The sequence below is a fragment of the Phacochoerus africanus genome, chromosome 2, assembly GCF_016906955.1.
Source record: "Phacochoerus africanus isolate WHEZ1 chromosome 2, ROS_Pafr_v1, whole genome shotgun sequence".
NCBI classification, from domain to species: domain Eukaryota; kingdom Metazoa; phylum Chordata; class Mammalia; order Artiodactyla; family Suidae; genus Phacochoerus; species Phacochoerus africanus.
Window position 1 is genome coordinate 39,472,682 of NC_062545.1, and position 14,826 is coordinate 39,487,507.

At 34.8% G+C, this 14,826-nt stretch overlaps 1 protein-coding gene across 1 annotated transcript in view; it reads left to right on the plus strand.

Annotated features, from left to right (window-relative positions):
• The window catches only part of LOC125120628 (triadin-like), a 61,108-nt gene that overhangs the window by 34,234 nt on the left and 12,048 nt on the right, over positions 1–14,826 (plus strand). Inside the window, exon 13 of the mRNA XM_047769132.1 lies at positions 516–539. Coding sequence (XP_047625088.1) covers positions 516–539 — 24 coding nt within the window. The remainder of the gene's footprint in view (positions 1–515; positions 540–14,826) is intronic.

Consider the following 14,826-nt stretch of genomic DNA (forward strand, 5'->3'; position numbering starts at 1 on the left):
TATAATCTCTCATTGAATCTAATAAATAAATGATTATGGAAAATTAAACTGATTCAGCATGTCGCTTTTTGAGATTAATGTTTTACAGTCTATAGGTAGTTATTTGTCTTTATTCATCTCTGAAAGGAAAATAATTCTCAATAATACATTTTATGGAATTTGGAATCTTATAGCAAATATTTAATTACATCATGCAAAGTAATTTCAATGGAGTTAGGCATAATTATAGTTAAACCAAAATAATTTAACTCAGATCCTGCTGATTTTAGTAAAACTGTTTAAAAAGCATAAATATGTCGTGACACCTGAAATAATTAATAGCTTTTTTGATGTCTCAAATAAAACAATTAAGATAGTCAAAGACATGTTCTCAGGCAATAGAGAGTTACATTTCTTCACTAACTCTTAATAAGGAAGAGAGTCAAAAGATACTGCATACTTTTACATAGTCTATTGATATGTAATTTCTTTGCATTTTACCCGAGTTAAACAAAACTTGTTTTCTTTATTTTTAGCAGAAAAACCTGCAAGACTATCAAGTAAGTACTGCTTGTATTGATGATAAATTCTCTTTGGAGCACAGTATGAATTTCAAGCTGAAATTCATAAAATATTTATTTTTTAGTGTGTTCAGAGACTGAGTCATTTCATACTAAACTCACTGACAGGAATTTGATAACTTTTAATCTGACTTATGTTGAAACTTAAAAAACAAAACTGAAATGATACCGTCTAACAAATACCTTATCATGTTCTTGAGCCTGAAGATAAAATTGACTTGCATTCAATACATAAATGTTTTCAGTGATTGAGGCAGAGTGAAATACAATAATTCTACTTCTGCCTTAAACCCTCTATCACTAAAAACTTGCTGTAGAGCACATATGATTGAGCAATACTATTTCCTTCACTGTTGTTTTCTAATGCTCATTAACTTAATTATAATTATACATCTGAGAATACATAGTTAGGAATGGATATAATCTTGCATAACATAAGCAGATCAAACTCTCAGAAAACACTCTCTGGAATATTAAGATCTAAGTATGAATAGAAGCTCAAAATATACAGGATACAATTGTAAATTTCCCTATAAATTCCGAAAATTCCAGAAAATAGCAATTTTCCTTCCCGTGTTTCCACACTTAAGAAGGTAAATCAGAAGTTCCCACTGTGGCACAGTGGGTTAAGAACCCGACTGTAGAGACTCAGGCCATTGCAGAGGTGTGGGTTTAGATCTCAGACCTGGCACAGTGTCTTAAAGTATCCGGCCTACATTGCAGCTTCAGCTCAGTTCAATCCCTGGCCCAGGAACTTCCATATGATGCAAGTGTGGCAATAAAAAGAAAAAAAAAAGGACAAATCATTTTAAATCAATGCTATCTAATGAAACATCATGAGAACCACATGTGTAGTTTTAAAAAATTTCAAGTAGACATATTAAAAAGGTGAAAAGAAACAGGTGAAAATAATTGTAATAATGTTATTTAACTCTCTATATACAAATGGTAGTTAATGTAGAAGTGTATTGATAGTTTACATAATTTTTTTGAGCCTTTGAAATTGTGTGTGTGTGTGTGTGTTGCATTTCAGGCATGTTTGAATTTGTATGAGTCACATTTCAATTCCCTGCTGCCCAGGTTAATCAGTGGCTATTGCATTGAGCAGAGCAGGTCTCAGTGTTTACTGAGTGCTTCTGCTGTGCCCATCATTTAGTCAGTCTTGAGGACAATACAAGATAATCAGTAAGGGCGGTCCTTGCCATACATCTCATTCAGAGTACTTTGACTGCAAGTAATAGAGCCAACATGGATTTGCTTCAGACATTTAAAAAAAGGAAAATAATTACAAGGGTACAGAATTGTCTCACTAATTCAAGGGCAAAACTTACATTTGATCCTCAGGAAAGCCCTCTGAAACATCCCACTCCACACCCTTCACCTATAGCCAAAGGTAGTCAGGACAGTCTACATATAGGAGGTAGTTCCAGAATTTGTATTTGAAAAATGGTTAGGATTGGATAAATGGAAAAAGGGGGTATAAAGGAAAAACTCACTTCTCCTGTGTGATTCCCCTTTACTCTCACTCACACTACTACCACACTCCTAACACTTCTGACACCAGACAAGTAGGATTTTTCTCACACCAACCATGTCTCTATGATCCTAGCTGAATGTCCTACGATTCAGTTCAATGCCATTCTGATACTAACTGAAGTTAGCACATTGCAGGTTAAGGACTCAGTGCTATGAGACTACCCTTCAAATTCAGATGCCAATCAAAAATAGTAGTTCCCCAGGTTATCCACACCTTCTACCCTACCTGGCTACAGATTAGAAGTTCCTAGGACGTCCCTCCCTTGGATTAAATTATTTGCTAGAACAGCTTACAGAAATCAGGGAAGCACTTACTCAGGTTTGCCAGTTTATTATATAATAAAATATACGGTAAAGGATACAGATGAACAATCGGATGAAGACATTCATAGGGTGAGACCTGGAAGGGTCCCAAGCAGAGGGGCTTCTGTTCCTATGGAGTTGGGGTGCACTACCCTCCTGGCATGTAGATATGTTCAGAAACTCAGAAACTTCTTGAACCTTGTACTTCTGGGACTTTTATGGAGGTTTCATCATGAAGGCGTGATGGATCATGAACTCAATCTCTAGCCACTCACCCCTTCATGGAGGATGGGGGATGACGCTGAAAGTGCCACACTTCTAACCATAGCTTGGTCTCTCTGATGACCAACCCCAATCCAGGGGCCCACCAAGCACTGTCGAATTAGAACAAAAGACTCTCCTGTCATTAAGGAAATTCAAATAGATTTAAGAGCTCTATGCCAGGAACTGGAGATACAGATCATAATATATTCTTTCTGTTACTTTACATAGGCAATGGAAAAAATATGGTGTGTGGAAGGAATCAAAAGAAATGTTGGCTGGAGTTGAGGACTTGTGTTAGAGATCGGTGATAGGAAAGGACATGTAGGGTGAAACTATGAGCTAGAGAACATGCAAGCCAAAGGGCTTTAGACTTATTACCATGGAAAGCTATAGTGTGCTTTATATAAGACAGTGAAATGTGAAGGAATCATCAGAAAGTCTAGCCTCACAAGAATAGTGGTACGAATAAGAGTAGAAACTGAAGAGAAAGGGATGAGGAAGTAAGAAACTTGCCCAAAGGCAAAATATGAAATAAAACAAAGGAATGAGAAATACATCATTAAAAAACAAATGGTGACAAGGAAAGGCTTGCACCTAGAAGGGTTTCAAGGCTGTTGACATAGCTGAGACACTGACCAGATATTTATAGCAACAAGTGTTGGGGTTTCAAGAGAAAAGATTTATAAAATAGTGGGTTCTTCTGTTCTTATTGTCTAACAATTAACATTTAAGTATAACTAGGTTGGTTTGCCCCTCAAAATGAGTATTTCAAAGGAGTGATATAGGAGTTCCCACCCTGGCTCAGCGGAAATGAATCTGACTAGTATCCATAAGGATGCAGGTTAGATCCCTGGCTTCCCTCATTGGGTTAAGGATCCTGCATTGCATGAGTTGTGGCTCAGATCCAGCATTGCTGTGGTTGTGGCACAGGCCAGTGGCTATAGCCCTAATCCCACCCTAACCTGGGAATATGCATATGCTGTGGGTGTGACCAAAAAAGACAATAAACAAACAAACAAACAAATAAATAAATAAATGGAGTGATGTAGTAAGAACATTTCTTGAGATGATTCTATGTGGAAATGTAACTTTGGCATCTTTTTCTGTAATATATATCTCTGATGTTGTAAATAGTGAGGAATTTGCTATTAGCACTTCACCAAAATTACCTGCATAGGCAGGTTTTGATCATTATGAGTCTCTGAGATTGAATTTTGATATCAAAAATAATTAAAATTTTAGAAATTATTCTGATAAAATCTAATGTTTGTAGAAGTTAATTACTTTTTGATAGAATCTCAAACAAGCCCAGCAGTAGGCTAGTCAGGATTTCCATTTTTTTTAGACAACTTCCTTTGTAGCTTACATTTGTGATTTGCTTTTTAATGATTTCTAACTTTTAAAAAGCTCATTCGGAGTTCCCATTCTGGTGCAGCAGAAACAATCTGACTAGTAGCCATAAGGTTGCAGATTTGATCTCTGGTCTTGCTCAATGGGTTAAGGATCCTGTGTTGCTGTAGCTATGGTGTAAGCTGGCAGCTGTAGCTCCAATTTAACTCCTAGCCTGGAAACCTCCATATGCTGGGGATGTGGCCCTAAAAAAAAAATAAATAAAAATTTAAAAGTTCATTCATTTTTCTGGCTCTGCATTTTTCTTCTTATATAAATATAGTAAATTAATGAGTAATTTGGGAGTTCCTGTCGTGGCACAGCAGAAATGAATCTGACTGGCATCATGAGAATGCAGTTTCGATCCCTGGCCTCGCTCAGTGGGTTAAGAATCTGGCGTTACCATGAACTGTGGTGTAGGTCACAGAGGCAGCTTGGTTGCTGCGTTGCTGTGGCCATGGTAAAGGCCAGCAGTTGTAGCTCCAATTTGACCCCTAGCCTGGGAACCTCCCTAGCCCGTGGCCCTAAAAAGCAAATAAATAAATAAATAAAATTTAAAAAATAAAAAATGTTTCAATTCTCTTAAAATAAAAATAAATTTAAAAAATTAATGAGTAATTTTTTATCAGGATTAAAGTATGGTGGATATTTTAGATATCGAATTCAGCTACCTTGGAAATTTGTCTAAAAATAAGCACCAGTTAAAATTAAACAAAAAAGAATCTGTGAATATAAAAGTTAATGGTCTTTTTCCTAATTTATATGTTTGATATATATTAGGTTAAGGACTTCTTTTAAAAGAATATAATTAAACATAACTAAATTACACAATTTGTCATTAATAAAAATGTAACCTATTATTTATTGATTATATGTTCCTGGATTGAAAATTTTCAAGAATTTCAGAAAGTCAAAATTTCTGAATAAGGATGCTATTGCCATTTAAAAGATTTCACTTTTTCAGGCAATTATGAAACTATTAATGAATTATAAAATGATAATCTAGGATAATAGGAAAATCTGGTGGCAAAAGAACTAATTTTCTTAAATTTCTTTTTTTTTTTTTTTTTTTTTGCTTTTTAGGGCTGCAACCGTGGCATATGGAGGTTCCCAAGCTAGGGGTTGAATTGCAGCTACAACTGGTGGCCTACACCACAGCCACAGCAACTCAGGATCCGAGACGCGTCTGTGACACAGACCACAGCTCACGGCTGATCCTTAACCCAGTGAGCGAGGCCAGGGATTGAACCCTCAACTTCACGATTCTTAGTCAGATTCGTTTCCACTGTACCACGATGGGAACTCCAATTTTCTTAAATTCTTAAACACAGAAAGAGAATAGTTCCTTTATGTTGATATGATTTGTAATTCTCTTTCATAAAACAATGATCTTTTCTAAAGTGATTTAATCCACCTAAAAGTCGCCTGAGTTAACTCATGACTAAATAAAATCATTTATTATCTCACACTAATTAAGTTGCTAATAAAAAATAATGTGCAACTGATTAGTGGTGTCATATCAACACTTTAACTTTTAAATAAGTGATTCAATTTTGATACCACACATATGCCAGTCACATTTCTAGCACAGCAGGAGAAAATTTAATAGTCTGATTAAGATACAGTTATAGGAAAAAGTCTTAAAACATTATTTGCTTAATTTTGCAGAATGAGTTTGAATGGTGTTATTCACACCAGTTGTATATTGAATTCATTTGCCTAATGTTGACCAAAATGTGTCCCAAAAAATAAATTACAGAAACTTAAATGACTATTAAATCTCTCCCTGTGGTTTGTTAAAATTGTTTGATCATTTTTAAAAAGTCATTTCCATTTCTTTAAATAAATAATTATTTTTATGATTGCCTTTTCCATTGTTTAATCAGTGAACTTGATTATACACTTAAACACAGAAAAAGGATCTTCTCATTTCTAAAATAATTCCTTAGGAAATGAAGATTAAACATGAGAGGTGATTTTTCTTTTATATAATTTTTCTTTGTATACAAATTAATGTTACAATTTGAATTTATTCTTCTCCGCAAGCACAAATTGTTCCACATGTTTGTTCTTTAAAAGTATTTAATTATATGTATATGTTACATATACAAAATAACATATAAGTATATATCTGAAAACTAGATACTGTAAATCATGTGGCTCTTCCCTTAGACTCTCCCCATCCCATCTCTTCATTCCTGGCAGAGGTAATAACTCATATGCTGAATTTTATCTTTTTAATTATCTTGATATTTTCTAATTTTATCACATGTTCACATATATATCACATTGTAGGACATATTCTGAGATTTTTTTTTTAATGTTATCCTCAGTTTCATCAGTATTTTTGTGTATAGTTCATTCTTTTTCACTGCTATATTGTATAGTACTTTGTGAATAAATACATTTTAATCTATTCTATTATGTATGGGTATTTGCTTTGATTCTGATTTATTTAACATTTTTGTGTTAATTTTTAAACATATTACTTATGGTTTTTTTATTTATCTCTACCCTTTACCCACATTTTACATATAAAGCAATAAATTTTCCTTTGTTACTTCAGTAGCATCCCCCAAGCTTTTATATATAGTATATTTTCATTATCATTCAATTTTAAGTATACCTTAATTCCATCATAAATTTTAATTTATATTACATTGAAGCTTTAGAGTTTTAAATACTTAAAAATTTCCAAACCTATTTTATAAAAATTATCCTCTTTAATCAACTCCTGACTTAATTGTATAGTAGTTAGAGAAAATGATTTACTCTTTGAAATGTGTTGAGCTATTATGAACTAAATTATTATCTGTTTTAGTAAATATTCAGTATATCGCTGAGAATAATGTGAATTTTCTAATGGTTAGAAGCACGGTTCTGTATCAATTGAATCAAGCTTGTGTTCTTCAATTACTTTGTATCTCCATTAACTTTTTGAATATTTGAGATATCAATAATTGAATAGACTGTTGAAATTTCTTACTATTTTGGAAAATTATTAGCTTATCCCTATAGATTTTTCAATTTTTGTTAGGTGCTCATTTATAAGTTTTATACTAGTTTAATTATAACTTTCTGGTGAATTGAACATTCATCTCTATATAAAGACTTCTGTATTCCATATAATGATCTTTTTAAAAGTGTAGTGTGTCTGATATTATAATTATTCCAGCTTTCTTTTGGTTAGTATTTTATCAGAATTTTTAAATGAATGTTTACTTTATGCCTTTCCATGACATTATGTTTTAAATATGTCCCTAGTAAATAACATAAAGTTAAACTTTATTTTGTACTATATCCAATACAATAGACTTTGCTTTTTAATCTAATGAATTTAACTACTTAACATTTGTTGTGATTTTTAATATTTTGGGTCATCTAGTTCTTACCATATTACTTTTTGTTTAATATTTTTCATTCTCTCTCAGTGCTTCTCTGTGTTATTTCTTGTCTTGTTATAAATTGAGAGCTTTTCCCTTTAAATTTTATTACTAGTAGTAGTATATTTTTCAGCCTCTACTTATCTGGAAAGAGTATTTCTCTCATTTTTGTGTGGTTATCCTTGGAATTTTATTATGCACATTTAACAAAGAATAAAATTACTATGGAAATCCTTTTCTTTTTTATCTTTTTTTCTTTTTGTTGAAACATCCTTTTCTAAACAAGGAAAAGATGGTAAAACATTTACATTTCATTAAATCTAATCCTGATTTATGTGCTAATTTTTAGAATATTTTTAGTTCTATTAAAACTGCATGAACGTCAATTTTCATTTGTATTATTTTTCAATCAATATGTATCTGTCTTTTCCCACATGTTTACCAGTGTCGTTGCTTACCATGTCATTTGCATCTCTGACCTTTTTTTGCCATCATACTTCTTCCTGTGGCATCTTTAGAAGAGCCTTGAGCAAAACCCATTGGTGGAAAACATTCTGTCTTTATTTACCTGACAATGTCTTTAAATTATCTTCATTCCTGAAAGCCTTCCTCTAGGCACATATCTAGGTCACCAGTTACACTTTTGGACCACTTTCAATATATTATTCCACTGTCTTATTTTCTCTTCTTCTACTGAGGTGGGGGAAATCCTGTTAGCAGCTGAACTGTCGTATCTCCCTTACACAATCTATCTTTTCTTTCTGGCAAAGTCTTTAATTATCTTCTCTCTGCCTTTGATCTGCTGAAGTTTCACTCTTGTTTATTGGGGTAAAAGCTCCGTTTTATTGTAAAATGCTTCCAGGACACATTATTTTTTTTTCTTTTACCAATTTGTGGGATTTGTAGCCATTACTTCTTCAAATATTCTGTTTTTTTTTTTTTTTGTTCTGCTTATTAGGAATTTGTTAGGTATGTATGCTCTTTCTTCTTTTTCTCTTAACAACTCTTTCAAATTTTTCATATTCTTGTGTCTCTATGCAATTCTTAATCTAATTCAATCAGTTCTAATATGTATTCACTAATTGATTCTTGAGTCCTACGTTATTTGAACTAATTCAATGAGCTGTTATATAATTTATATTTTTATTGTAGTAGTTGTTTCGCAAACCTTATTCATTATTTTCATAATCTCCTGTTGCTTGTCTTTATTTATAAATGTGTATTTTATTTCTTAAAACATTTCATATATACTAAATTTTGAATGTGAAAATTTCAATATTTGAAGTACTTCATGATAGAAATTTGTTCTTTCTTCAGATTCTTACTCATGATGGCCTTTTCTATGTTTAGAACTTTATGAGGTCATTTATTTTTTCTTTCCTTCATTTTTACGTGACCTTATCTTTCTTTATCTCTATTGTTCCTGTTCTACTCAACTTTTAATCTACTCTTGGCAGTTTCATATCATTTGAGGTGTCCTATCCTGGGAGTTAGTGCTAGCTTATTGTTTCTGGAGATCCTAGGGTACTTGATCAGCACTCAGATCTCATGGAGACCCCTTTATGCTCACCCACTAATGGACTGGGCAAGTCTCTCCCAGATTCAGCTGATGACCTCTAGTTGTTCTGATTCGCTTTTCAGAAAATACCTCTTGACCGTAGGTGGGGCTCCCTATTTTCTGGTATCTCAGAATCCTCATTATTTCCATTTGCTTCCTCTTCTGCAAGCACTGATGCCTGGTGGGTTTTTGACTCTCTGATTTTATCTTTTGTTTCATTTTGTAATAAATATTGTTTTGGGCATTTGCTATCTGTTTTTTTTTGGGGGGGTGGGGGTTGGAGGAGATTTAAATACTGTTTGTTGTTGTCTTCTCAGAATCCCCTGGGACGGTTATACTTTCATCTCACCATCCCAGATATAATGAGGGATCTCAGCCCTGTACCCCTACTTTGCTCCTTGCCCACCTAGTTTTTGAGTTCTTGGTTTAATATAATCACTTGTCTTCAGAGTGTTTTCATCTTTCCTGCATCAGCAGGGTATTTTTCCCCTTCCTGGGACAGAAGGGAGGATTCTGTTTGGAGATTTACTTTACTTCCTCTGAGCCCAGCACTGCAACAAAAGGTGTGATTTTGTAGTTGTTCTTATTGTCTACCATATTATCAGAAGTATTAGTGCCTAGTAGTTATTTTTAATGTTACCCACAGATCTTGTTGTAACCAAGGTTCAGGCATTACTTTACTTTTTTTTTTTTTTTTCAGGGCCGCACCTGTGTCAATAGAAGTTCTCAGGCTAGGAGTTGAATTGGGAGCTACAGCTACCAGCCTACACCACAGCCACAACAATGCTGGATCCTTAACTGAGCGAGGCCAGAGATCAAACCTGCGTCCTCATGGATACTAGTCAAATTTGTTTCTGCTGAGCCATGATGGGAACTCCCTTGCCTTGCTTTTCTAAATTAAGAAGTAAAATATCTGATATCCTAGTTCTAGGCAACTGTATACAATGAAACTGTTATTAAAATTTTAGATGCCCCGTAGTCATAGAATTCTCAGTTTAATCTTCTTTCTAACCAAACCATCCTCATCCTCAGTTAACACATATAGACATAAACTTATGAAAAAGGAAAACATACTTCTTGTATTATATAGATAAAACTTAATTCAGGATAAAATGATTCCTTTATTTGTTGGAGGTCCCTTGCTGAAATGAAATATTGTTGGAGATCACTTGCTGGAATGGAGGGTTGATGGATACTAAGATCAGTATAGGTTTTGTTAAAAACAAATTAGTAACAAACTCCTGGTAGACATAGAAATCATCATAGGGTAGTGGCTGATAACAGGGAAACTGGCTTTAGATGGACTGGGTTCCAATCATGACTTAAATACTTGGTTAAATTGCTTAACATTTTTGTGCTTCATAGTAGCCTTATTTTTAAAATGTGAATAATGATAATAATGTTACCACATCAATATTTTCAGCAGGTTAAGTAAGATAAAATAGTAGAGTGCCAGCATTCGTACCCATGTGGCTCAGTGGGCTAAGGATCCAGGGTTGCCAGTGCAGTGGCTTGGGTCACTGCTGTGGCTCAGTTTCAATCCCTGGCCCAGGAACTTCCGCATGCTGTGGCTGCAGCCAAAAAAAACCAATAATGATAGAGTGCAGAGGTGCTTGGTGCCTAGTAAGTGATTGGTGCATAGTAAGTGATCATTAATTGCTATCAGTGAGGATGATGATGATAATGATGCTTATAATGATATTAATGGGTTAGTTCCCCAGTTAGAGGTAGGTTTTGTGTATAAGCTTTTGTGTCAAAATGAGTGAAATGATGAGATTTTGGGTAGACTTAAAACAATCCTACTTTTTTAGAACACTAGTGATTAAATTCATAGAGATTTTGTTCCAGGAGGAAAAAAAAAAAAATGGAGCAGTTACTTTTGGCTGAAGGCTTCTAAATAAGTAGTAGCTGCTATCCTCATCCCCTCTGATCACTGCTTCTACCAGACCCCAGCGAAAGTCTGTTTATAAGGCATATTTGGTGAAAGGTTTGTCGCTGTCCATTATTAGTCTTAGGGAACCAGCATTGTGGCCTCATTCATTTATTGGTGATGCTAAATTGTTCTGACATTGCCCTCAGGACAGTTGTGTCTTATCCTTAGAGAGATAGGACAGACACTCAGATAGGATTATATATATTTATTGAATACCCTTGGCTTCACTGTGTGCAAAATTCTAAATTTGAGCTGTCTCTGCATATTTTATTACTCCCTGGGGTAAATTCTAAGAATTCTGTGGATATTGCTTAGTGTGGCAGTTAATTTTGTTTAAAACTCATGATCACTTTAAATAATAGCATGTATACAAGGAGCTTTTCATATCTGACAGCTAAAATAAACTGGCTATTGACTTAGCTTTGAACTACCATAGATTCTTAAGATGTCTTAAAAATATAAATTCTGAGAATATAATATTCTATCCAGCTATTTACCCATAATCTAGCCAATCAGTTGAGAAAATAATTTGGAGCTTTCATTATTTCTGAAGACAAAAGGTGATGCAGTGAATTAGATAAAGTAAGAAGTGTGAGTGAGTATACAAAAATCCATGCTAAGTTGCTTTTCTGTCTGTGCCTAAGGAACCCAGATGCTTACCTATGAATATTTCTCAAAACTCTGTGCAAATCAGAATAGACTGCTAGTAGAAATAAACATGCAGTAACAGCTGGTTCACACATATGCATTATTCAGTTAGTTTTTATTTATTTATCCTGTTGGCTAAAAATATGCAGAACAGACTGGGCACTACATAGGAAAATGTTATCTGTAAAAAGAAGAAAAATAAATTTAACAGTCTAGGGCATCATTGTGGGTTTTTTCAATTTTCCTTCTCTCCAAATTGCAATCTCTTTTAATCTTTTCTTTTTCACCCACCACTACCCTCCTAGGCTCAGGTGAAGAAGCATTGCTTCTCCCAAGATTGATCTACTTCATGTTCTCCTCCACTCCATCCTTTCTTGCCTCCCCTGATTCTTGCTCCCTCAATCCCACATCTTCACTTCTCATTCTAAGATATCCTCTTCCCCCTGCTTACAAATATCTTCAAATGATTCCCTTGTATAAAATGTCTCCTACCCTTTCTGTTCCTGAAGTTCTTATACTTTTGATCTGCTTTCAGTTACAACCACACTTCTGAACTAAGTTTCCTACCAATTCTCCATCAACTCTTCAGGCTTTAACTCCATGCGATCTGAATATTAAATCAGGCACTTTCGTGAAATAGTGTTCTTAAAGCATCAGCCCATACTTACAAATTGCAAATCTTAATTACCTTTTTTTTTTCTCTTCTCCCCCATTCTCTGATATGGTCAACATCGTTGGTCTCCATGCAGACAAAGACCTTCCACCTGAATCTTTCTGAAATCCTATCCTGTTCTCTCTTTTTGATCCATGGCTAGATATCAGGCTTGAAGATCAGCAATGACTTGCAGGCAAAGGGCAGAGAGAACTGGCATTTTGTTGTTATTGTTGTTATTTTACTACATTACATTTGATCATAAAGTAACACACATATATAAATTTTTTAAATGTTGTAACAGACAGTTATGTGAGATGAGGCATATTGTAAATTGGGAAAAGTTATCAGTTAATTAAAAGATATATCACTTCAAAATAGTAAATCTAAGCCTTTCTATCATGATATTTATTGGTTTCATAAGCTAATAGCTCTTAAAGAACCCATGTCTATAGTTCCAATTCAGTGAGTATAAACAGTTATGCAAAATCCAAACCATAACATCAGCATGCTTAAAAGATTAAAATAGTAGACACACAGACCAGAACTCCCATCTGTTCAATGACTTCATTATAGTAGACACATCTGCTTTGGGTGGGGGAGGGTAGATTCCATGATATTTATGGTTTTTTGGAATCTAAGTTTCCATGTAAGTTCAGTATGGAGTCTGCAGTTTGAAAGTCAAGATAATACATTTTTATTCTTCAGTGTTTAGAATTATTACCTAAATTACTTACGGTGTTTAGGTGAACAGAATTGATATGCTTTCCTCTTCATTATCATCACCATTTTAAAAAACAACTAGGTAACTATTCTCTTCATCCCCACTGAAGAAGAACAGATTGATGAGAGAGCAGAGGGACATGCTTCGAGGGATGCTGTTTCATCTCTGCTCTGTCCAGTGCATGGCTTTTGTGTAACTTGACTCTGTCTAAGCCTGCCTGCAGATACTTGTTAGGCAATGTAATACGTGGGTTCTGATCAGAGAGCACTGAGTTTAGAAGGTCATTCTCAAGAGGTAGAATAGCATTATGATTAACAGCACAATCTCTGGAATCCAAATGCCTGATCTGAAGCTTGATTTCCCCACTTGCTAGCTCTGGCACCGTGACTTTCTAATCTTCAATTTTCCCTTCATTAAAATGGGAATAGTAATAGTACCTGCCTCACAGATTCACTGAGAAGGTGTTATTATTCGTGCTTACAACAATGGATAACACATTACAGGTACACAATTGTGAAATATATGTAAATCTTCATTCAAGTGACTCTGATATATGCAGCTTGGGGCTCTTGCTCTAGCCCTGCCACTCAGTCAGTTTATGACCGTAGGCAGCACTTAACCCATCTCTGCTCTATCTGTACAGGAGATTTAGAATAAGAAGTGAAAATTACTTAGATGTTGTCAGGATTGATATTCTTGTACATGTGAAATAATATAACTTGATAGGTGGTAAATGCTAAAGAAATATTAATTATTATTGCCATCTTTAAAAATGATGTCTCAGCTTTCCCAGTTTTGTCCATGTCACTTCTAAAATTTTCCAGACATCTTGCCTTCTCTGCCTTGCTACACATATGCAATTTTATGACTGGCCAACACCACAACTGAACTCATAGAAAATTAAACTTTTCATGATATCCAGCTAATGAGTACCTGTTAGGCTTTCCTTGTTAGGACATTATCCTTCTCCAAACTCAATGCATGGTGTTATCCCTTATTGTATTAATCTCTTGCACTCACCCGTACTCAATTCTCTATAACTCTATTTACAAAGCCTTGTTTATGCTCAACTCCTTCAATGACTCCTAGTTGCAGAAATCATGGTTTCTATGTTGACTGCTAAAATCCACTCACGATTTCTTCCTCTGAATCCATTCTTTCATCGTCTAGTTTTACTGGTTTTACTAAATACACCTAAAATATTATTTCTCTGTGGAATGGTCTTCATTTGCCATGACATTAATACAGACTACTCAGCCTGACCTTTAGAGACCTTGCACGCGATAATCCTATCCAGCCTTTTCAGATGCGGTTCTTCTGCCCTCCTCAGCATTGCCCATGCTCTTCAAATAACCTTTATTGTTTGCTGGATCTAAACTGTCTTAATATGATTGCCTTCACTTTAAACTTACCATCTCCTTTAGTCAAAATTCTGTCTATATTACAGAGCCCATTTTATTTATTAAAGTATAGTTTATTTCCAAAGTTTCATCAAGTTCTGTTGTACAACAGAGTGACCCAATCACACATATTTCCCTGTGCTGTACAGTAGGGTCCCATTGCCCATCCATTCCAAATACAACAGTTCGCATCAAACCCGGAAATGCCCATCCATCCCACTCCCTCCCCTTTCCCCCATGGAAACCCCAAGTCTGCTCTTCTTGGCCATGATCTGTTTCTGTCTTTTGTTTGTTTGCTTGCTTTTTATTTTAATTTTTTTGTCTTTTCTGGGGCCTCACCTGCAGCGTATGGAGATTCCCAGGCTAGGGGTCTAATTGGAGTTATAGCCACCGGCCTATGCCATGCCACAGTAATGTGGGATCTGAGACATGTCTGCAACCTACCCCACAGCTCATGGCAAGGCCAGATCCTTAAC